The sequence below is a fragment of the Quercus robur genome, chromosome 4, assembly GCF_932294415.1.
Source record: "Quercus robur chromosome 4, dhQueRobu3.1, whole genome shotgun sequence".
In the NCBI taxonomy this organism is placed as follows: Eukaryota; Viridiplantae; Streptophyta; class Magnoliopsida; order Fagales; family Fagaceae; genus Quercus; species Quercus robur.
This window is the reverse complement of record NC_065537.1, coordinates 39,655,082-39,679,090: the sequence shown is the minus strand read 5'-3', so window position 1 is coordinate 39,679,090 and position 24,009 is coordinate 39,655,082. Positions and strand designations below refer to the sequence as shown.

General features: G+C 36.6%; 2 protein-coding genes across 2 annotated transcripts in view; both read left to right on the top strand.

Moving 5' to 3' along the window:
• The first annotated feature begins 1,799 nt into the window (after positions 1 to 1,799).
• LOC126721651 (subtilisin-like protease SBT4.6) overlaps positions 1,800 to 24,009 on the top strand; it is an 80,710-nt gene continuing 58,500 nt past the window's right edge. Inside the window, exon 1 of the mRNA XM_050424701.1 lies at positions 1,800 to 1,935. The gene's annotated coding sequence lies outside the window, so the exon portion shown is untranslated. The remainder of the gene's footprint in view (positions 1,936 to 24,009) is intronic.
• LOC126721652 (subtilisin-like protease SBT4.3) lies at positions 1,935 to 6,028 on the top strand. Its single transcript, XM_050424702.1, has 10 exons — positions 1,935 to 2,198; positions 2,285 to 2,379; positions 2,461 to 2,552; positions 2,652 to 2,898; positions 3,786 to 4,290; positions 4,372 to 4,466; positions 4,555 to 4,773; positions 4,861 to 4,972; positions 5,058 to 5,271; positions 5,359 to 6,028. Exons 1-10 carry the CDS (start codon positions 2,103 to 2,105, stop codon positions 5,877 to 5,879), a joined length of 2,196 nt encoding a protein of 731 aa, XP_050280659.1. The 5' UTR covers positions 1,935 to 2,102; the 3' UTR covers positions 5,880 to 6,028.

Below are 24,009 nucleotides of genomic sequence, written 5' to 3'. Positions count from 1 at the left end.
ATATACTATAATTCAATCATTTATAAATTTGATTGTGATAGTTATCTATGTATTTAGTTTGAAATTCATACTAGGTATTATTTATCACATGTTGCTCCTCTTTATAATTTGGTTCCCTATGTTCTTTTTATTTCGTTGTTCACAAGTTCTTTGAGGGCTTCTTTTTTTAATTATTTTTCCTGGGGTTGTGATGTAAAGGTCAAAGTGTTCACAAATCACAGTGATTGAGGCATGTAATTGCGTTTCAATGAATATCATAATTTAATAGTAAGTTTGATTTTTTAATATATATATATATATATATATATATTTGAACATGTAAAAAATATATATTCGAATATGTAATAGAATGCAAACTTGGCAAAGAAATAGGAAATTAGGAACAATGGGCATTTTGTTCTTTGAAACTTATTTCTCTGCATTTTGCCATCCTATATCTATCGTAAGCTCTTTTGTAGCAGACATTATTCTTTTGATTGACAATTTCTACTTGAGCATAATTTGGTTTTAATGCTCATTTGAGAAATTTGTAATTTGCAAATTCTATTAAACAGCTTACTTGCTGCAAGTATTTTGATCACTTTTAATTTCTATGTTTTGTGTCATACTATTTTCAATCTAAATGCAATTTTCAATCTTAGGTTGTTTAAGTTAGACTAATAGAACCATAAAAATGCAAGAGTTAGGGAGAGAAAAAAGAAGTACCTGCTTTGCTTTTGGAAGGGATTGTGTTATCTTTTAGTCTGTTTTGGGTTAGATTTTTGGGCTTTTAGGTATGAGAGCTACTTATGGGACAATCGATAATGGTATTGGTGTGGTGTTGATGGGTATGATGAGGCCTGAAATGAAGATGAAGTGCATTGTCCCAGTTGTTATGGCTAGAATGCTTGGTTATGCACATTTTGATTGGTATGCCAATTGATATTATTGGTGATGCTGGTGTTAGGTAAGTTTATAAATTTTTATTTTTGTATTTTTAGTTTTACACAAGTATACTGAATTGTGCATTTAGTTTTTGGGTGGGCTTGCTATTTGGGGTTGGTTTTTAAAGTTAATTGTTGCTCATGCTTCAGTTTCAAACCATCTATTAATTCATTTGCTTAGTTACATCTTCATTCAATTTGCATAGGTAGTTTACATTTTTTTTAGAGTTCACTTTTGGCATTGACTCCACTAATTCTAAGTTCTAACTTTGGCCATTGTGTTTGGATCTAGCATGCAGTTAACAATTTAAAGTTGTTTTACTTAGATGAGCTTGGCTCATTGGTGTGGTAAGCTTGACATATATTAACATGGAAATTGGAAATTGAAGAGTGAAAAAACAGAATGTTTTCAGCGTATGTGCAGTGAGTTAAGGCTATGTTTTATCTCTATAAACCCAAAACCTATTATTAAAAAAAAAAAAAAAAAAAAAAAAAAAAAAAAAAAAAAAAAAAAATCACCTCAACATAAAAGGGCTTTAATTTTTGGTTAATTTGCTCTGGGTTGGTGCCTTTGTGTTTTCAATGACATATGATGCACACTATGTGCTTGATGTTTTATTTCTAGATGGACACCATTGTAACATATGATATATACTTTTTAAATTCTATAAAAGATAATTGGAGTTGATTTTAATTGGAGTGATATTGTATTTTATAGATAGTATTCTAGCAAGTAGGACAAATGAGGGGCTGTACAACATGCCCTTGACGAATTTTGAATTTTAATGTATTGTTATAATAAGTTGATTGTTTTCTAATTTATAAAATGATCCGCGTATTGCGCGGATTAAATGCTAGTTATACTAAAATAAATAGAAATTTTTGTAATGATTTGACCATCCCAGTGTTTTTGGTCAAATCTATAAAAAGCATTTTCTTATTGTTTGTGACCTGCGGCTAGCATTGCCCACCTATATATAGGAGCATGCACATTGAATACTAAAAATAAAACCTAAATGAATAATATAAATAAATAATAATTGCTTGATGTATTTCTAACTATGCATTTCATATCAAGCAACATAGACCTGAAGGTTTAATAGAGAGGGGCTTTAAAAACGCAATCCTAGTAAAAAAAAAAACGCTAGTCACCAATCTTGAATTTTCAGAATTGGAACAATGGCAAAGCAAGCTTCTCTTATGTTTTATTACGTTTTCACCATATTCATAATCACCATGAGCGTGCTGTGCGGGGCCAGCACTGAAGAGAAAAAGGTGACTGATCATTCACATTTCTGGAAATTCAGTCTTCTCTTTTATTTGAGATGTCTAGTTAGTTACTCCTTTTGATGATAATGCAGGCTCACATTGTGTACATGGGTTCACTTCCAAAGGGGCAATACTCACCATTGTCTCACCACCGTAGTATGCTACGGCAAACCGTTCAGCTGGACAGGTAATATTTCTCATTTTTCAAGCTTACCTAAATCATCGATAAGCAATTCTATTCATCATTTCTCTGTGTGTGTCTGTGTAGTTCTGTAGAAACATCATACATCAGAAGTTACACTAGGAGTTTCAATGGATTTGTCGCAAAGCTCACGGATATCGAAAAGCAAAGGCTTTCTAGTGAGTGCTGCGAGATTTAGACTTCAACATTGTCAAAATAGTTACACATACATTATATTACATTATTGTCAAGATAATAGGATAAACTATGATATGCAGATATGGAAGGTGTCATCTCCGTTTTTCCAAGCAAAACTCTTCAACTTCACACAACAAGATCATGGGACTTCATAGGTTTACAAGAAAATGCCACGCGGAATGCCCAAGCTGAGAGTGATATCATAATCGGACTTCTAGATACTGGAATTTGGCCTGAATTAGAAAGCTTTAATGATAAAGGTTTTGGTCCTCCTCCCAGCAAGTGGAAGGGTTTTTGTGAAGGCGGCGAAAATTTCACATGCAACAAGTAACGTTTTTTACTTTGACTATGGTTTTGTTAACACATTTTGCCTACAAACTCTCATAAAAAAATTAACACAACTACATATTTTGAAAATTTAATCATTAGACTATAAGTTTTTTTTTTATTTTTTTTTATTTTATGTTTTTAACAACCATATCAAATTTTGTACAAATCAGAAGTTATTTGTTATTCAACCCGTAAACTTGTTTTTTGTATATAATTTAAGATTACGAAAACTTGAAATTTAAATATTTGATTGATAACATAATATTCTTAAAATTTTTAAGCATGAAATATATAATAATACATATAATCTAATAGTAAATATATAAAAATTCATGTCCAATAAAAAGATATAGAAGGAGTTTAAAGTCATTGCTTACAAACTAGTTTGTAAGAAAACTTTGTTCTTGTTCTACTAGATGCATTCTAAAAAACCTAATTGCCTACATAAAGCTTTTCACTGCGTCTATTGTATCTTTTATATGTTAAAGGGATGTAGCAAATTAATTCCAATCTTAAAATAAATAAATAAATAAATCCCTCTAACTCATACGGAACCTAAACATAATAAATTCCACCAAAATAGTTTGAGATTTAATATGTTACCTTTACAAACATTATAGTTTAACATATTACTTTTATACTTGTCAAAAAAAAAAAAAAAACATATTACTTTTATAATTATAAGGTTAGTTCCTTCTCAAAAAAATTATTATAAAGTCAGTTACACGCTTAAATTATAGGGTTTAAAATGTAATTTCATTAGAAAATTAATGTTAGATCTATGAATACTTTTATGAATGGCAGCAGTATCATACTTGACATGGATATGCAGACGACTAGAACAAGTGAAAATCATCATTGACAATATAATTGTCATGTTACAGCAAGATAATTGGAGCTCGATATTACGGTGCCGCACGGCCGCAATCGTTTCGGTCTGCAAGGGACTCTGATGGCCATGGATCTCACACTGCCTCTACAGCAGCAGGGAACATAGTAAACAATGTTAGCTTTTTTGAACTGGCACAAGGTACCGCAAAAGGAGGGGTTCCCAGTGCGAGGATTGCAGCATATAGAATCTGCCAACCGGACGGGTGTAATGATGAAGATATCTTGGCCGGTTTTGATGATGCAATTGCTGATGGAGTTGACATCATTTCAATTTCAGTAGGAGGAAGAGGAGCTTCTGATTTCTTTAACGATTCCATTGCAATTGGTGCTTTTCATGCAATGCAGAAGGGGATATTAACTTCTCAATCTACAGGCAATAGTGGTCCTTCCTATGGATCAACCTCAAGTGTAGCACCGTGGTTGATTTCTGTAGCAGCAAGTACCACAGACCGTCTGTTCGTAGACAAGGTTGTACTTGGTGATGGAAAAACACTAGTTGTATGTATCAACACTCCTAAATCTTCTTGAATTAAGCAATAATTTTATTGCTATGTATCCTAATGGCCTTTCCACAATCAGGGAAAATCAATCAATTCTTTCGCATCACCCACAACCACGTTTCCTCTACTACATGGAGCACAAGTTTCAATTCGGTGCTCTTTAAATGATTCAATGTAGATTTTGATGCCCAAAGTCTTTCCAATTTCAAAATTTTCTTAACAAATATATGAAGGAAAATTATAAAGTCTCTTTGCATTTCAGGTACTGCAAACCAGGGTGTCTAGACAAGACAATGGTGAAGGGATCGTATGTGCTTTGTAATTCGAATTCTGGAGATTATGAGGCTTACAATGCTGGTGCACTAGGGGCAGTCGTGAGAAATGAACCATATGTAGATTCTGCTGATATTGTTGCATTACCTGCATTGCTATTAAACGCTAAAGAGCATGATGTAGCCCTGTCCTACGTGAAATCCGAATCGTACAATTTCTTATAATTACCCATTTTTGTTATACGTTCGTTGGAGTTGCTCCTTTTTCTGACTAGTCCTCATGTTTTATTTTATAGATTCCCTAAAGCAAGCATTTTGAAAAGTGAAACTATAAAAGATGCGGAAGCTCCTACCATTGCTTCATTCTCTTCACGGGGACCAAATTCTATTACACCAGATATTATAAAGGTATATGATTGTAACCTACATCTCTTAGTCTTTCCTACAAGTCTATTCATGACATTTTGCTCATATTTGGCTAAGTGTATTGCAGCCTGATTTAAGTGCCCCAGGGGTGGATATCTTAGCTGGATATTCCCCACTCGCTACACCCTCGTTTAGCAATAGTGATCCAAGGCGTGTTCACTACGCTATTATATCTGGAACCTCTATGGCTTGCCCCCATGTTTCTGGTGCAGCAGCCTATGTCAAGACATTTCACCCTGATTGGTCTCCTTCAGCCATCAAATCTGCTCTTATGACTACTGGTAATCTTTTAATCCTAACAAAACTCTCCATAATAGCTCTTACATCTTTCAAGTTAATATTTCTGAAATGTTAAATTTTATCTGCAGCTTACCCCATGAGTGATGCCAAAAGTCTGGATGGTGAATTTGCCTACGGATCTGGGCTTGTAAATCCAGCAGAAGCTGTTCGTCCAGGACTTGTTTATGAAGCTCTAGAAGAAGACTACATAATAATGCTTTGTAGCATTGGCTATGATGCAAAGAAACTTCAAGTCTTATCAGGAGATACTACTTGTCCTAATTTACCAGCCACAGCATCACCAAAGGATTTGAATTACCCTTCAATGGCAGCTGAGGTAGTTCCAGCAAAGCCTTCCAATGTTACGTTTCGCAGAACAGTTACAAATGTTGGCTCGGCAACTTCTAGTTACAAGGCAAAAATAGTCACAAATTCAAAAGTTAATATAAAAGTCGAGCCCGAAGTACTCACTTTCAAGTCCCTAAATGAGAAGAAATCTTTTGTTGTATCTGTCAGTGGTAGTGTGCCAGTTAACTCAAGGCTATCCGCATCACTGGTGTGGTCTGATGGTACTTACAGTGTGAGAAGTCCAATTGTTTTGCACGCCTGAAGCGTTTGAGCCTAATTGGAATAGAATCATTATAAGCTTGCCATAACAAACTCCGACTTCTACAAATAGGTCATTCTTCCTTCCAATAAATTTTTAAGGTAAAAACTCAAGCTATTAGTTTAATAATGATTCTATTCATTTTTTGCAAATGGTTTGGTCAAAACTTGAAAAGATAAAGAACTAGTAAACATAAGTGTGGATTCGGGTTTGGGTGCAGGTGCAAAGTAGTGGCTCGCTCATTTTTGAAAAAGTAGAGTGCGGGGATAAGTTTATTAATAAATATTAAATATATTTTTATTTATATTTTCTATATATTACTAAGCATATTTTTTCATATAATGATAAACATATCCCAATTTAAGAGCAATAGTAGATAAGGAATCTTTGGGATTAGTTTAATATTTATAGCCGATATTTAGGGGGGTAAATTTTGCAAAATAATATCATTTTTTAATGATAAATAATTATTTAAATTGATATAATTACCAAATTATTTGGGAAATTTTTTTAAAAATAAACAAATAAGATGTGGAAAGGGAACAAAAAGGGAAAGAAAACACTAGAGTCCAATGATGCAATTTATCATATTTTTTTACCTTTTCTTTTTAACACTTATTTTGGCCCAAGTCGAACCGATTCAGGACTATTTTAGCCTATTTCGAACTGAATTGGTCTATATCAAGCCAAATCGGAAATCGGAAGAAAAAAAAAAAAAAAAAGAGTCACGGACGAGTCAGACATAAGACATTATTGTATTGATTGAATCATTAGCATAGTCTAGGATTCAGCTGTGCAGCATTGTAGTCCATTCGGCCCCGGATTTAACAAAATGGTGGACCATTGAGCACAAGAAAGATAGACCTTACATAGAAATGTAACAAAATTTACCACAATGGATACTACAGAATTGGCCTCTATGTCAGAGCGTTTTACCCTGATTTGCTTATATTACTTGTGCTTATAGGTTTGTGATTGTATGTTAGAGTGAAAAGGGTTGCACTGATCATTGGGATTTAAGGTGTGATTGGTCACCAAAATTTAACTTGAGTTTTCCTTAGAATATCTATCCTAGACTAGGTTAAATTATGTCTCATTACAAGAACATTAGTTCAAGAGTTTTTCAAGAGTTTTGTTACGTGTGGCAAAGGTGTTAGGCACCCCATGATACCCAATCGAAATCAATACCTTATTTTAATTATTCATTCCTAGTTTTGTGTAATGTAATATAAACACAATACTTGACTATTGTTGGGGTTATACATTCTATGATATTATGCAAGCATCATATTTGGTACATCAGGAATGATATCAGTAGTTTTGGTATAGAGGAAAAACAAAAATAATTTTTGAAATCCAAAATAATAAACTATTCGAGGTAAAAGTGAGATATTTTGTTCCACCAGAGATTTTTTTTTTTTTTTTTTTTTTTTTCCAAAGAAATTGCATGATACATCGAGAAATCATTTTGAGGATTTAATGATTCATAATAGTGGATAAGTCCCTTCTTTTCATTTTGAAAATGTTTGAGCTATAAAAAAGTTATATTCAAGAATGGGCTTAAAAGTTCACTTACTTAAACTTTGACAAGACCGGTTTAGACCCAAAATAAATTATGCAGTGAATTTATCACTATATTTCAATTAAACTAATCAAGTGATCAAAAGTTTAGAAATTTATATCACAATCATAGAAAGCACTAAATCTGAAAGTGAAACAATAAAAACGATAACTGCATGCAGATTTGGTGACGAAGTGAAAAAAAGATGGTTAACATCTCCAAAGGAAAAATCACGACGAGGGTAACACACTCTAAACAAGGCAATTCACAATATGAATATGTGTTAAAATTTGAAACAATACACTAAGAGACGTTACAACTAGTAGATGAACTCATTATTGCAACCCCCACAACAGTTTCGGAATGACCAAAAATTTTGGTAACCATGATTTACAAATGTTGCACCTTGGAGAGATTTGACACCATGGTGACGCAATGGGATGAAAGACTGTGGATTCATGATTTAGTCATACCGACTAACAAAAATATGGCTCTCTATACTCAAAGAGATAGATTTCACCATGCTTCGAGAGACATCATGATTTAGAAATGCTGCAGTGTTGTAATTATTACAATGACATTGTGAGTCTTGTGATTGAAATTTTGTGGAATAAGAAATTGTTATAAATTTTAAAGGTAACTAGTCACTTACCCGGGCGATGCACGGGAATAGCTATAAGATGATTTAAAAATAAATAAATAAATAAAATAAACCCATTATTTTTGAGTTGGAGTAGTAAGCAAAAATGCATGAATTTATTTATTTATTTTTTTAATGATATTGAAACAAATAGCACAAAGGTTTATTAGTTGTACATAAGAAAACAATGTTGTTTTATTTTTATTTTATTTTTTTGAGAGAAGAAATAAGAGACAGAATGTTAAGTCTCTAGCTTAGTTTGTGTCGTACATATAGGTATACACCAAAAGGTAATTATTGACAAGTCATAACCCTTCAAATTGGATATACCAAAAAAGGTCAATAACTAAAATATAAATTGACCTTCTTATATTAGAAGGAAACTCCCACTCCTTTACTGTGATAACATACAAAGCCTAAAAGTATTGTTTATGCATAAAAGCTTTCTAATTTTACATGAACTATCATAATTTTAATAATAATTGTAAAAAAAAAAAAAAAAAAAGTGAATACTCTACATTGTATGAATACTATATTCAAAAAGTTATATAACATATTATAATTCCAAAGGTTGAAAAAGAGCACTTGAGTTAATTATTTCAATGATTGTTTTGGCTTTTTCCATCACACAATAGATAATAATGTGTCACCAAGGACAATAAAAGAGATGAAAAATAAGATTCATGCCTTCACAAAATCATTGCTAATTGATTTAGCAACAAACACAACAATTTTAAAGAACTCTTCCAAATTATTGCTTTCAAGTCAATAGCAATTTGCCAAGGACAATAAAAGAGATGAAAAATAAGATTCATGTCTTTACAAAATCATTGCTAAATGATTTAGCAACAAGCATAACAGTTTTAAAGAAGAAACTCTTCCAAATTATTGCATTTAAGTCAAGAACAATTTGTTTGTGAAAGCAAAAAAACATGTACATAACAAATAAAATATTAAATACTTTGCTGCATATGCATATTACACAATAATCAACCACGAATGACTAACCTATGCACTTTTACTTGCTATCTTTCCTTTTGCATATCCGTTGTCCAGTTGATATTTGGCCCCAAAAGAAAACGCCACCACCAACAAAAAGATAAATTAGCTGCAACTACCCCACACGGTTACAGATTTTTGGCTTCAATCTTCTTGGAACCAAATCCCTCAGGCATAACCACCATGAACCAAAGGCTTATTTAACATCAGGTTACTACAGCAGGCCACAACCTAGTTCTAGAGAAAAAAAATAGCAATCATAAGTACTAAGGACTAATGTTTGGTCTATCTTTTACTAAATGCTAACATAGTGATATTTAAGGAAACATTTAAACTTACTGAAATATGTAATAACAACTAACTAAAACTAAACCAAAAGAACCAAAGAAAATTGACGGTATAAAGAGTTCTATAGCCTAAAAATTATGGCAGAAAAAAATTATAGTAAACTCTATACTCTAATGAAAGTACGATAGAAATATTAAAGATGAAACAAATTAGCCTCTAATGATGAAGAAAATAATAACATAGGGACACATCAAGTAAAATTGTATCTAGACACAGCTATTCAATGTATCTTACAGCATTAGACTCACGTCCATTTGTCAGTTTGATCCAGTAACTCTTCTTGCAAAACACCAAAGTGTCGTATCTGGTAAAGAATGTTAGAAATCTGTGTTTAAACAAAAGGACAGATCACAAAGCATAGCGAAAGAAGAATGCACTATATGAAAGAGAGGCTACAAAAAGAAGCTAAAGCAATCGTTGTAAGTAATTCGATCACAAAGCATAGGGAAAAAAAATCATAACAATTTTACAGTTCAGTTGAATACAAAATAAGAATTCATTGAATTTAAAAAAATAAAATAAAATAAATAAATAAAAAAAAAAAACGAAGAAAAAAGCAGATTAAAATATACAATTTAGAGGCAAATCAAAACCAAACAGATCAATGGACAAAATTTAATTCAAATTATGAGATAAATAGAGGGAAAATCAGGCTATCCTAACCTTTTAGTTTGATGCAGCAACTCTTCTTGCAAAATACCCATGTTGTACCTGGCAAAGAACTTAGTATTCAACAAAATGACAGGGTAAGAAGTTTTCTAAAATCACAGCAAAGAAAGATGAAAGAGAGACTACAACGAAGTGGAAGCAAACATTGTAATATGGTTTGAGTTGCAAAGATATGAAAGATTTTTCCCATAACAAAGGTAATTTATCAGTCCCAAAAAATATTTAAGCATTAATGTGTAAACATGCAAACATATTTAGTGAATTGTCCGCACAATGTTTAATATTTTTTTGGTTAGTTTTTAACAATTTGTTGGCTATTTCCAATATGATGATGGCTAAGGATTTGGCTTCCATTAGCCAAGGATATATAAAATAAATACTTAAAGCAAGATTAACATCAAACAGTAACACTTTTTGGCACAAACTTGAACTGGACAGTTTGTTTTCGTCTTATACATAAAGATTTTAAACAATCCAAGGTAAAATTTAACTTTTAACTACAATAAATCAAAGGATAAGTCCCAAATGTTACCAAAAGAAAAAACCAAACCAAAGCATCCGAAGAAAGAGAAACAACCAATCTATTTTTTAAAAAGGGTAAAAGAAGAACCCTAGACAATTAAGCAGGGGAAAAAATTAATATAGATATATTGAAGAACACAAATTGTAATTCGAGTAGTATAAGCATCAGATTTTAAATTAAAATATACATATATTGAAGATTGAAGATGCTAATTCAAATAGGAGAAGAAACAGTGAGATGAAGCAAACATCAAACACACATTAATTTCAATGCTCCCAAAAGAGAAAAATCAAATCTGACTAAAATATGCAAAACAGTGACAATAGTCTAGTGGTATTTCTCTCTGCGTCTTACTGAATATGGAACCTCTGTTCCTTCTTAGTGTATTTTTCTTGTTCGTATTGTTTTGTTTGTGTTTTATTTATATTGAAAAGGTTTAAAACCAAGCAATTCATTTTCTTCAAACGGTATTTTAACTTTATCAAAATTTTTTTTTTTTTTTAAAGCACCACCACACTGCCACAATTCTACTCCCACATTTAGATTAAAAAGAAAAACTCCCACCCAAAAGACACACTCCAATTCCCACGTTTAGACTTAAGAAAAGAAAAAGAGAAAAAGTAAAATAAAAACCCAATCCCTAATTTAACTTGAATAACCCCAAACTAAAGCATTCTTACCCAGATTCCTTAATCAAAATCAAATTTAATCCAAACACCTAAATCAATATCAATCCGACCAAAATAACCAAATCTAAATAACAATTAACCCATAAATTTTAACAATGAAAGAAAAAGAAAAAAAAACTTTACTGAGTTTGATGGTGGTGTGAGATCAGACTTTGGCAAGCATACGGCCTAGTGAACTCCCTCTCTCTATCCTGGTCTTCTTTTCTTTTGGTTTGTACCGAAACGATTATCCCTCCTATGAAACCTAAATTATATTCAATTCCCAGATTTGAAAACGAAAAGGAAAAAAAAAACAAAAACAATAACTTTACCGGTTATGGGTACACGGCCTGTCTCTCTGATGGTGGCAGATTTTTCAAGTTCTGCGTGGTTGCAGTACCGGCGGTCTAAGTCTGGCGAGCGACCCAAATTGCAGTAAACAAAAACCATAGTTATCGCAAGATTTAGGTTTTTACTTATAAAAATTTATAAATAAATAAATAAAAATAAAAAAATAAAAAAATAAAAAAAAAAAAAAACTCACTCTATAACAGTTCATAGTCAGTTGGGGGAAGCAAGAATTTTGGTGGCCAAAGTCTGACGGTGGTACTGGCTTGAGATGTCTCTGACTCTGCCTCTTTCTCTATTTCTTTCTCTAGGTCTTATCGCCTCTCTATTTCTATCTCCATGTAGCAATTTTCTTTCTTTTTTTTTATTCTTTTTTCTTAAGTGGTTAGTTTCCTTTTATACCAATAAGGCAGTGTTTTAACGTAATGCAAACAATGTCTCTCTGATTTATAGGCAAATTGAACACAAACATGAGTAAAAAATTCACTGAAACGGTTTGTTTAATCAGTCAATCCAATAGATACAACTTTTGGTGTTTTTAAACGTAATCGTGTTATTAAATTATCAAGTCACGTGGCGCAATGAGAAGTGGTCAACAAAAAATTAAACATTTCGGTTATTAGTTATTATTATATAGATATAGATATAGATTGGTTAGATGAAGTGTGATAGTGTCTGTCAAATTCAATCCATTACAATATACTTGGAAAATTTGAATTCAAAGAAAAAAAATTTCTAGTTTTATCCTTGTGTCAAATTAATTAAACCATATTTTTTTCAATTGTACCACTTCAAATCCCATATTTTTGTTATTGTGTCGAACACTTAGAATTTATACAACACTTAAAACCATAGATTGGGTTTTGTTTCACACAATAATAAAAGCAAGGGCAGCTCCACTTGATTCTTAGAGGTTCAAATGAACTCCTAAAGTGGCAAAACATTAATAAATTATATATAACATTTTTTTTTACCTCCTAAAACAAAATTTTGAATACCTTGACTCTAAAATTTTTTTTTTAAACCCAAATGAAATAGGCTTGAATATGATTTTTTTTAACGATATCTTGGCCTTTTTAAATATATTAAAAAAAATAGTAGAAATTTGTTAAGATTAAACTTTAGAAAAAAAAACTATTTAGATCTTAACAAATTTGAAATAAATCAACCAATGGAAGATCAATGGATGAATGATTGTTTGACTATATACATTGAAAGAGATGTAACTTGTAGGATTGATAATGAAGATATCATGCAACGATTTCAAAATAACAATCCTCATAGAAAACAATTGTAAAATTTCATGTGTTTGGGATTTTGCTTTTTCTTTTGTTTTGTTTTGTTTGTTTGTTTGTTTGTTTTTTTTTATGTTATTTTTTTTTTGTGTGTGTTTAATGTCAATATATTCAAGTTTTCTTTTCTTTTAGATTTGGTATAATTTATGTTTCTTGTTGACATTCAAGAACCGCCACTGAATAGAAGTAGGGTATAATATGACAGCTTTAGAAGTATGTGATTTAATTTGTCATGAGGATAAAACCATAGGATGGCAGACGAAACTAAAGTTACTACTCTACGTCTCTACCTACCTCAGTGAACCTATCTCTGACACGAGTGGTTGATAATGATCTATGAAAACTGTGTGGCAAAGCAGCTAAGACAAACATTCATGCACAAACAAATGTGATTTGGGATGATGATTTCAAAGAGCTTTAAGACCTGTAGGTGCCAGCCTATAATGTCAAACAAAAAACTGACCATGAACGTTTTAGAACTTTTCCTAGAGTGGCATGGAAGGTGCAAGGAACACTTAAATCTTCCGGGGATGTCAGATAAAGAAGCACAGGAATATGTGGAAGAGTACAAAGAAGCAAATATGCAGAGACCAAGCACAGCGAAACAGTCAAACATTAATGGACACTACTGATGTTGCACAGACACCGACATGGTACGGATACGATACGAGCACGGGTACGGGGGTACGACAATTCTTGAAATACAAGGTACGACATGTCAGGGGCATGGAAATTAATTAATTAATTAATTAATATATTTAGATATATTTTTAGACAATATATGCTTATTTTAGAATTTAAGTTAAGTAATAACAACTGTAGGGTCACAATTTGCTGTCCAAGCCCAAAATGTATGGAGTCTTGGTCCAATGAGCCCAATACAATGAATTTGTAGAGAATGGATCAAAGAACTAGGTCTTAATGAGTTGGACAACGGCTAGTATTGAATTGCATGAAGATCAAACACAAATAAAGGATGCTGATATCAATAGACTTTCAGTCTGAGAAAGTTAAACCTGTATATAATGATCACTCTTGGATATCAGAATGATTTAAATTGCTATAATATTTTTTTTCTCTCTATTTTCTGATCCCCTTCTCGTGGAAGGTCTCTCACATTATATAGCTCATTTTGGATCATCTTGATCCTACACTTGTTGGTCATCTGAGTCCCTACTTGAGTGTCTGTCCCATCAGACACCCCTTTCAGCCTTCTGTGAGTTGTGGTAGCTAAGGCAGCACTGTTTAGAAGTCTTCTTCACATAAATGTGGCCAGAAAAGTAGCTGCAATGCATTTAATGCGGTGGCAGCAGTTTTTCCTTAGATATTTTGAGTTTCCTTCTTTCTCGTATTTTCATGAGGCATATTCCTATCGCTACAGCCTTTTGGAGGGTCACTCTAGTTGCTAGAGTACACACTTGAGCTACATTCGTTGTATCCGAGGAGGTATTCCTCCTCGGAACATCTTCCATTCATTCCTTACTTATGAGACTTTAACTGGGAATCCCTTAACAACTATTTGCCCCTCCTCAGACTTGCCAATGTCCTTAATGAAGCCCAAAGCCCAATATATGATCTTAGGTCCTTACCCCTACAATAGCCCCTCAAAATTCTGGTTTTTCCCTCTTATCCGAGGAGGTAAAGTGGGGTTTTGATTTTTAAAGGATAAGATCCACTAATTCTTTGATTCACACATGTGGGAGTGCGGTTTTACGCGCCTCATAATTGTCACTGATGCTTCGTAGCCCACAAGGCGTCATTAATTACTCTAGGCAGCTTTATGTTCCCCGCATCCAACGATGAGGCGCTAATCCAACGACTGACAATTCTCCTAGAATTTTGAGCGGGAGTATTCCCACTTACTTTCTCCCTCTATATAAAGCCATGACGGGAATCATTTTCCTCTTTTCTTCAAAAACCTTCAAGTGCTCTAGAGAACTCCAGCGCATCGTCTCACAAAACACTCTAAATTCCTGAGTCTCCATAGCTATTTCTTGTAAGAAGTCTTCGCAAATCTTTCCAAAAGCTTCAGAGTTTTAGCATACGTGTTCCCGTAAGTTTTTCATTTCTTTATATTCTTCTTTTTTCTTCTCAACCTTCTTCCTCGGCCTTTTTCTTTTTAGAAACCTTTCTCTACATCATTTCTGGTCACTTAGATGGGTGGGTTCAAGCACCTAGTAGATTCCCCAGCTGGTATGGAGGGTTTTAGGACCAGATACCATATCCCACAAGGAGTGGGTTTAGAATATTGTCCTTCAAACCGAATACTCACTGACAGAGAGACGGGTCAAGTCGTCATTCCCATGATTGCTTTCATAGAAGGAGGAATGATGCTTCTCATGGGTAGGATAACCAGGGATTATTTTCTTAACCACAAATTGACCCCTCACTAGTGTGTCGCCAATATGTTCCATGTTTTAGGGTGCGTAGATGCTCTAAACGACCAGATGAACCTCGGCCTCACATGGCACGATGTTGCTCATTTGTACGAGTGCCACTCCCTTTCCAGGGGATATTACCTCAAATCTCGGTCCGACGGGGTGAGATTGATATCTTGCCTTCCTAAGTCCAACAAAGGCTCGAAGGACGATTATCTGGTCATTTTCGGGGAATGGCATGACGGTCTTCACTGCCCAGTTAAGGCAGGAACACCAGGTGGGGTACTCTAGGATTAGGTCCCTCGACCAGGATCTTAGACTTTCGAGCTTTCCCTTTACTTGCTTTTAGTTATTTGTTTTCTCGAATTAACCACAATTTCCCTTTTGGAAGTTTTACAGATAAAGATCATGTCGCCCCGAAGATCAGTTTGGTCAACGTTCAAGCTCTCAATTACCTCCTAAGGTCGGAGATTTTTGTGAGTGAAGACGGACAGTTGCGGGCCGCTCATCTGATTTTGGGCTACAAGACGCTGTCTCGCATCTTCTATGACGTAGGCCAGGCTATAAGGGCCGGGACTCCCAGATTAGCTTGGATTGATGTCTCCAACCCAAGATTTTTAGCTCAGAGAGACCTTCCACCCGTTCAATGTGTTCTTCAAGGGGTAGCCGCTCCAAGAGAGGAGATAGATTCTACTCACTCATCCCTCGAAGTTGAGATTGATCAATTTTGCTTTAACAAGGAAGGTGAAGTGCCAACAAGGCCAATAGAGCTCTTGGACTCTGACGCTGATCTTGACCAATTCTTTGTGGCACATTCTCCGAGGTTGATAGTTGCCCGGATCGATACTAACCAAGAAATCGAAGAAGAAGACATGGATCTAAAGCAAAGGTCCAGTTTAAAGGGCCTGATGACCAATAGGAACAAGGGCCAAACCTCCAGAGATATCCCCGAGGTACAAGTTCCTCCCAGCCTCCCTCCTCCTCCCCTGCCTCCCACTGACCTACGGTTGTAGGCTAATCCGAATCTAAGGAGGAAAAGGACAGTTGATGATTTGGAGGAGGGCGAGGTCGATCCTCAAAAGGGGATCAAACAGCAGAAGAAGGCCAAAAAGCCTAAGGATAAGAGGGCTAAGTCCGTGGACAGCCGGAATAAGGATGTAGTGCGACTAGGGCAGCGTACTTGGTCCCCTCAACTCGAGATAGATGGTGCTCCTATTTCTTAGGACGCCACGATTTGGGAGTCTCAAAGGGGACAGGCGACATACCTCGTCGAGGCCTTACAGCAGCCCTTTCTCCTTCCTCCAGACATGGATGGGCTTAAGAATACCAGGCAGTTGGACCTCTTCATGTTGTTGAAAAAGGACCTTGCAATGGTAAGCCAAACAACATCTTTCTTCGTATAAATTTTAGACTCTATGTTCATTCACATGTTGCATATGTTTTAATAACCCTTCCACTACCTTTATGAAGGTTACCCAGCAAATTTACATAGTTGAGGAGTGGGTTAGGAACGCCCGCGATAAGGTGAGCGCCAAGGTCCAGTCCCACCTTGACGCTGAGAAAGCTGTCGAAGTCCTTAGGCAGGAAAAGGAGAGCCTGTTCGAGAAGGTTAAAGAGGCTATCCAGGCTCGTGACAGTGCCGAGGTGGGCCTGAAGACCACGGAAAGGCAGGCCGAGGATATGTGTTAGAAGCTGCATGTAATGGAGATAAATCTAGCCACCAAGAAGTAATCAGTCTTAGATCTCAAGGCGCAGCTACAGCAAGCCAATGAGGCAACTCGGGTGGCCAGGGAAGCAACTAAGGCGGCAGTGAAGGCATCCGATGAGCGTGGGGTGCTGGACACGAAGAACAGGCTGACGGAGGAGGTGGCTATAGTTTGGAGGGATTACTGTACCGAGTCCTGGGGAGTGGCGATGGACCGGGCAGGAGTCCCTGTAGACTCGAAGCTGAGGAGGGCCGAGAACATCTTCTTCCCAGAGGATATTCGAGAGATTCCTGAGTTGGACCCTCCTTTTGAGAAGCTCATTTCTGCCTACGCCCCCCTTCCTGACACCGACGTTCCTGAGGGAGCAGGAATGGGTAAGAAAGCTCGGCCAACAATGAAGGATAAGCCCTCCGAGGACTTCCTCACAATCAAGGATGTAGTATCGCGGGCCAAGGATGCGAAATCTAAGTCCAAAGCCAATGGTGCTCATTCCGAGGCTGCTGATCCCAAGAAAGATCCCCTCAAAGACAAGGCCTAGAATTCTAGATGTAGGATTTTCTTTTGTAGCTCTCTTTTTGCTATCCATTTCTGTGGCTTCTGCCACTGCTTGTAATATAATTTCTTTTAAATTAGTGAATGAACTTTTTCTTCTATTCCTTGGGTCTTTACTTTCATTGCTTCCATTTTTATTGTTGTTGCAAATGAGCTTGAACTGTTGTTGCTCCATTTCCAATCAGTAATTCATTATTGGCAATTCCAGAAATTTAACTTGTAACTTAATTTCTATTTAACATTTATAATGGTTTCTTAAGTGTCAAAAGTAGTTAATTTCCCCTAAGTCTATTGTCTGATGAGCCATGCAGGGCTTAGGTTCTGTTTAACACTTGAGTGGATGTCAAAAGTTATTAATCTCCCCTAAGCTTGTGGTCCGAGTAGTCATGCAGGGTTTAGGTTCTGTTTAACACTTGAGTGTATGTCAAAAGTTATTAATCTCCCCTAAGTCTATGGTTCGAGAAGCCATGCAGGGCTTAGGTTCTGTTTAACACTTGAGTGGATGTCAAAAGTAGTTAATTTCCCCTAATCCTGTGGTCCGAGGAGCCATGTAGGGCTTAGGTTCTGTTTAACACTTGAGTGGATGTCAAAAGTTATTAATCTCCCCTAAGCCTGTGGTCTAAGGAGCCATGCAAGTCTTAGGTTCTGTTTAACACTTGAGTGGATGTCAAAAGTTATTAATTTCCCCTAGGCCTGTGGTCCGAGGAGTCATGCAGGGCTTAAGTTCTATTTAATGCTTGAGTGGATGTCAAAAGTTATTAATTTTCACTACGCCTGTGGTCCGAGGAGCCATGCTGGGCTTAGGTTATATCTAACACTTGAGTAGATTGAGAGACAAGAAGCACGATGCCTTTATGCAACAAAAGAACTTATTGAGAAAGAAAATTTTCATTAATAATAGTACGTTTTCAGATTGTTTACATTCCAAGGGCATGGTATTACATGCTTATCTAAATCTTCTAGAAAATATGCCCCTATACCAGCCACTGAGGTGATGTGATATGGTCCTTCCCAATTTGGTCCTAACTTTCCCCATGTTGGGTTTTTTGTAGTGCCTAAAACTTTCCTCAACACTAAGTCACCTGGCACTAGTGGCCTTAGCTTTACTTTGGCATTCTTGAGTTTGTGTTGGTAGTACACCAATTGGACCATTTTCCTTTCCCTTCTTTCTTCAATAAGATCTAAGCTTTTCTCGAGCAGCTCATTGTTGCTGCTTGAACAGAATGAGCTGGTTTTTAGCGTTGGAAAGCCTGTTTCTAAAGGAATAACAGCCTTGGCCCCATAAGTCATTGAAAAGGGGGTCTCTCCTGTTGATCTGCGGGGTGTGGTTCGATACGTCCACAGGACATGTGGTAATTCTTCCATCCATCTTCCCTTCGTGTCATAATCTAACCTCTTCTTAAGTCCATTCACTATGACCTTGTTAACAGTCTCTGCTTGCCCATTCCCCTGGGGGTAGGCTAGGGTAGAATATCTATTCTTAATTCCCAATTCGCAACAGTACCTCCTGAAGGCCTTACTATCAAACTGAAGACCATCGTCTGAGATAAGAGAGTGAGGGACCTCGAACCGGGTAACAATGTTTTTCCAAACGAAATTTTTGGCGTCCACATCTCTGATGTTCGCTAAAGGTTCAATTTCAGCCCATTTAGTAAAGTAGTCAGTGTCGACGAGCAGATACCTTTTGTTCCCTGCTACCTTGGGAAAGGGCATGACGATATCCAAGCCCTACCGAGCAAATGGCCAAGGGATGGACAGTGGATTGAGGATCCCTCTTTGTTGATGTATGTTTGGCACAAATCTCTGACACTGGTCACATTTCTTCACGTATTCATGTGCTTCTTTCTGCATGTTTAGCCACCAGTAGCCTTGGGTGATGACCCTATGAGATAAGGACCTACCTCCTATGTGGTTTCCACAAATCCCTTCGTGTAATTCCTCCAGGATTAGTTCTGAGGCCTCAAGGTGTACGTAGAGCAAGTATGGTCCAGAAAAGGAACGTTTATATAGCTTTTGGTCCTCAGATAGTCGGAACCAAGAAGCTTTTCTCCGTATCTTGTCAGCCTCGGTCTTCTCTTCGGGCAAGATGTCTTCCTTCAGTATTACAGGGTCCATCCAGCTAGGTCCCACTCTAACCTGGTGGACATGGATCACTTCTTTCTTCGTCACTGAGGGTTTGTGTAAATCTTCCACAAGGATGACCTAGGGTAAACTTTGAGCCGAGGAGGTGGCAAGTGTGGCTAAGGAGTCGGCATGTGTGTTTCCACTTCTAGGGATATGCAGTAAGCTAAAAGAATCGAAACGTGACTATAGGCATTTAACTTGGTCTAAGTTCCCTACATTCTTTCGTCTCTTGCTTCTAATTCCCAATTCACTTGGCCAACGACCAATCTTGAGTTTGAGAACATGTTAATTACTTTTTCGCCCAGTTTCTAAACCATGGACATTCCCTCCAATAGGACCTTATATTCAGCCTCATTATTCATGGCTGAGAAACCTAGTCTTAGCGATTTTTCGATGGTAATCCTTTCAGGGGAAATTAGAACTAGCCCCACTCCGAAACCCCTTTGGTTTGCTGCGCCATCAACATATACTTTCTAGCATGTGGGCCCTTGAAAAGAGATTGCGCCAACTGATTTTTCATCCATGTCTCGCATCTCTACTTCTTCTTCTAATGAGGGTTCAGCGAATTCAGCCACCAAATCTGCAAAGACTTGGCCCTTGACAGAGGTACGAGACATGTACTTTACGTCAAAAGCCCCTAGAATCGTGCCCTACTTAGCAACTCTCCCTGTATAATCAGCACTTCGAAGTATGGACCTGAGTGGAAGCTGGGTTAGAACGATAATTGTGTGTGCCTGGAAGTAATGGGAAAGCTTTCATGTAGCTTGAACCACCACTAGGATGGCCTTTTCTCCTCGGTCGATTGCTATTATTAAATTGGTCCGTCCTGAAGTCCCTCCTCTCCGGATGGATAATCTTTGCTTTACCTTTGCCCAATTGCTGATCTTCTTCAACCCTTTTGTACTTGTCAATCCGATCCATGAGTTGGCGCAAGCTGGTGATAGGCTTTCTTGTTAGGGACTTTCTTAAACCATGCTAGGTTGGGAGACCGCTTTTGAAGGTGCTGATGGCGACGTCATCAAAGTTACCCTCTATCTCGTTGTACATCTCCCAGTATCTATCCGAGTAGGCTTTCAGGGTCTCTCCTTCTCACATGGACAAAGACAGTAGAGAATACAAAGGCTGAGGAACCCTACTACACGTGATGAAGCGAGAGCAAAGGCCTGGGTTAGTTGCTTAAAGGAAACTATGGAGTTTGGTTTCAGGCCATCAAACCATCTCATCGCCACTGGTCTCAAGCTGGACGGAAATACTTTGCACATCAAAGCCTCGTCTTTGGAATGGACAGTCATCCTCTGGTTAAAATGGCTTACATGCTCTACGGGGTCCGTTCGACCATTGTACATGGTGAAAGTAGGTTGATGGAATCGTCGAGGGAGCTTAGCCCCTTCTATCTTGCGTGTGAAGGGTGACTTAAAGATTCAATCCAATGCCTTGCTCATAGCGTCATTTACTAGGCCTTTAAGAGACGGACTTTTGTGTTTGCGTTTATGGTGGTGCTCTTCCTCATAAGAAAATGTCTCACTCAGTGGGGTTCTTCACCTTTGCCTATAATTGTCATCCCCTTCATCATTAGAGGACGTATCTAAACTGGAAGGGGACCGCTTCCATTGCGCACTATGTGGTTTCTTTTATAAGTCATCAATCTCTTGTTGCTAGGCTTTATTTTTGTCTTGCCTTTGGGACACGTGACTTCCCACCAAAGAATGGCTTCTGCTTGTATGGGTAGTACGCACGCTACCCTCTCGATATCTCTCTCGATCCCTTTCCCATTCAAGGTTAAGAAAATTGTCCTGTCATTGAGAGCCTGCAGGCTCCGTTTGGTATGGACCTGCTTGGTGCAGACCTGATCCCACCATGTTTAACCGTTGCACTCACTGATGCACAAGTTCTTCCCATAGATGGCACCAATTGTAGGGTCACAATTTGTAACCCAAGCCCAAAATGTATGGAGTCTTGGTCCAATGAGCCTAATACAATGAATTTGTAGAGAATGGGTCAAAGAACTAGGTCCTAATGAGTTGGACAATGGCTAGTTTTAAATTGCATGACGATCAAACACAAAAAAAGGATGCTAATATCAATAGGCTTTCAGTCCGAGGAGGTTAAACCTGTATATAATGATCACTCTTGGATATCAGAATGATTTAGATTGCTATAATATTTTTTCTCTCTATTTTCCGATCCCCTTCTTATGGAGGGTCTCTTACATTATATAGCTCTTTCTGGGTCATCTTGATCCTACACTTGTTAATCATCTAAGTCCCTACTTTAGTGCCCATCCCATCAGACACCCCTTTCAGCCTTCTGTGTGTTGTGGTAGCCAAGACAGCACTGTTTAGAAATCTTCTCCACATAAATGCGGCCAGAAAAGTAGCCGCAACGCATTTAATGCAGTGGCAGCAGCTTTTCCTTAGATATTTTGAGTTTTCTTCTTTCTCGTATGTTCATGAGGCACATTCCTATTGCTAGAGTCTTTTGGAGGTTCACTCTAGTTGCTAGAGTACACACTTGAGTTACATTCGTCGTATTCGAGGAGGTATTCCTCCTCGGATCATCTTCCATTCGTTCCCTGCTTATGAGACTTTAACTGGAAACCCCTTAACAACTATTTGCCCCTCCTCGGACTTGCCAATGTCTCAGATGAAGCCCAAAGCCCAATATATGATCTTGGGCCCTTACCCCTACAACAACAAATAAGTACAATAACACTAGAAAGATGTTGTCTAAAATACAATTTTTGTTCCATTACTAAACCTATAAGATAGATAAAAAAAAAAAAAAAAAAATTAAAAAATCAAGACTAAACTCAATTCTGAGTGCACACATAAGGAAATAAACATAAAACCCAAAAAAAAAAAAAAACACGTGTAAATAAGTAAACCCAAAATATAACACGCGTATAAGTAGAGTTAAACTATTAAAAAAAAACCAAAGAAAGAGAATCAAAAGGCCAAAAGATAGAGAACCTAAAAACATGCAAAAAGAGAAACGGCGGAGGGAGAGAGAAGGAGGTTTAGGGTTGCCAGAGGCTAGAAGGGGTTCGATTGTCATCGATCTACTCCAAGAAGGCACACCACACAGATCAGAGAGAGAAATGGTAGAGACAGAGAGAGAGAGAGAGAAATGGCAGAGGGAGAGAGAAGGAGCTTTGGGGTCACCAGAGGCCGAAGGGGGTTTGGTTGTCGCCGAGAAGTCACACTATACAGATTAGATCAGAGAACTAAGGGAAAAAGAGAGGTGTTGGTCTAGATCCTGTTCTTTCTCTCTCCCTTTTTTTTTTCTTAAAGTTTTGTTTTAAGTTTTGCCATGTCTAGGACGTTCCCGCATGTCGCAACCATGTCAGCAGCGTACCAATACGCCTCAGGTATGAATATTAGGTGTGTCATACTGTAAGTGCAACACGTTGGATAGACATGACAAAACAAGCAATTTGGGTCGAGTTCGGGTCGGGTCAATCGGGTTTGCGGGTCAAACGGGTTGCGGGTCAAAACAGGTCATTTTTAAACGGGTTAATCGGGTTACAGATCGAGTCAGGTTTACCCGTATTTTTCAAACAAGTTTTTTTTTTAATTACAAAAACAAATCAATGACAAAGTGAACGTGTATAGAGAGAATAAATAAAATCAATTAAGCAAATGAATTGCACTTAATGCACTTGTTAATATCCATCCAATTCTAATAGTTTTGAGTATGATAAAAATTATTTATAGTCATAAATTCATGATGGAAAAAGTTTTCAATGTTAATAGTTCACTGTCAAAATGCAAATAATTACAAGTTCACATCTTCAAAAAGAGATATATATTAAAACAAACAAAACAAGTAAGCCAGTAAAGTAGCAAGTTATCGGTTTTCTTAAGTGCATATGTTCTTGTTGCATTTAGAATAATAGTAAAGTTAGATTACTTGGAAAGATAAACTAAACAAAAAAAAAAAAAAAAAATTAAAAATAAACATAACATATTAAGTAAAGAAGAATAAGCTAATATTTTATAAGAATTACACCTCAATCGCAATCTACTCAACGTTGGTAGCTTCAGCACTGCCGAATTGGGAAAGGAAGCTTTGTGGCTCACTGGTTTGGTTTGACTCAACTTTTTTAGGTTTGCCATTTGTGGCCTTGTGCATTGTAACATTGTTCATTTGTTTGTGCATTGTAACATTGTTCAGCTAAATGAGTTTTTTTATTTTTTTATTTTATTATTATTTTTTTAATGGTTGTCTACTTCTCTTGACTCTTGAGTCCCTTGACAGCCTTGCCTTTGTTGTTGACTATTGTGTAATGTGTGGAGGACGTTTTGTCTTGTTTGATGGCAATT

Bases quoted from the DNA above. Each gene is read 5' to 3' on its own strand.
- LOC126721652 (XM_050424702.1), top strand. From the start codon at position 2,103: ATGGCAAAGCAAGCTTCTCTTATGTTTTATTACGTTTTCACCATATTC. The intron at 2,380-2,460 runs GTAATATTTCTC...GTGTCTGTGTAG, and splicing joins CAAACCGTTCAGCTGGACAG to TTCTGTAGAAACATCATACA. The intron at 2,553-2,651 runs GTGAGTGCTGCG...TATGATATGCAG, and splicing joins CGAAAAGCAAAGGCTTTCTA to ATATGGAAGGTGTCATCTCC.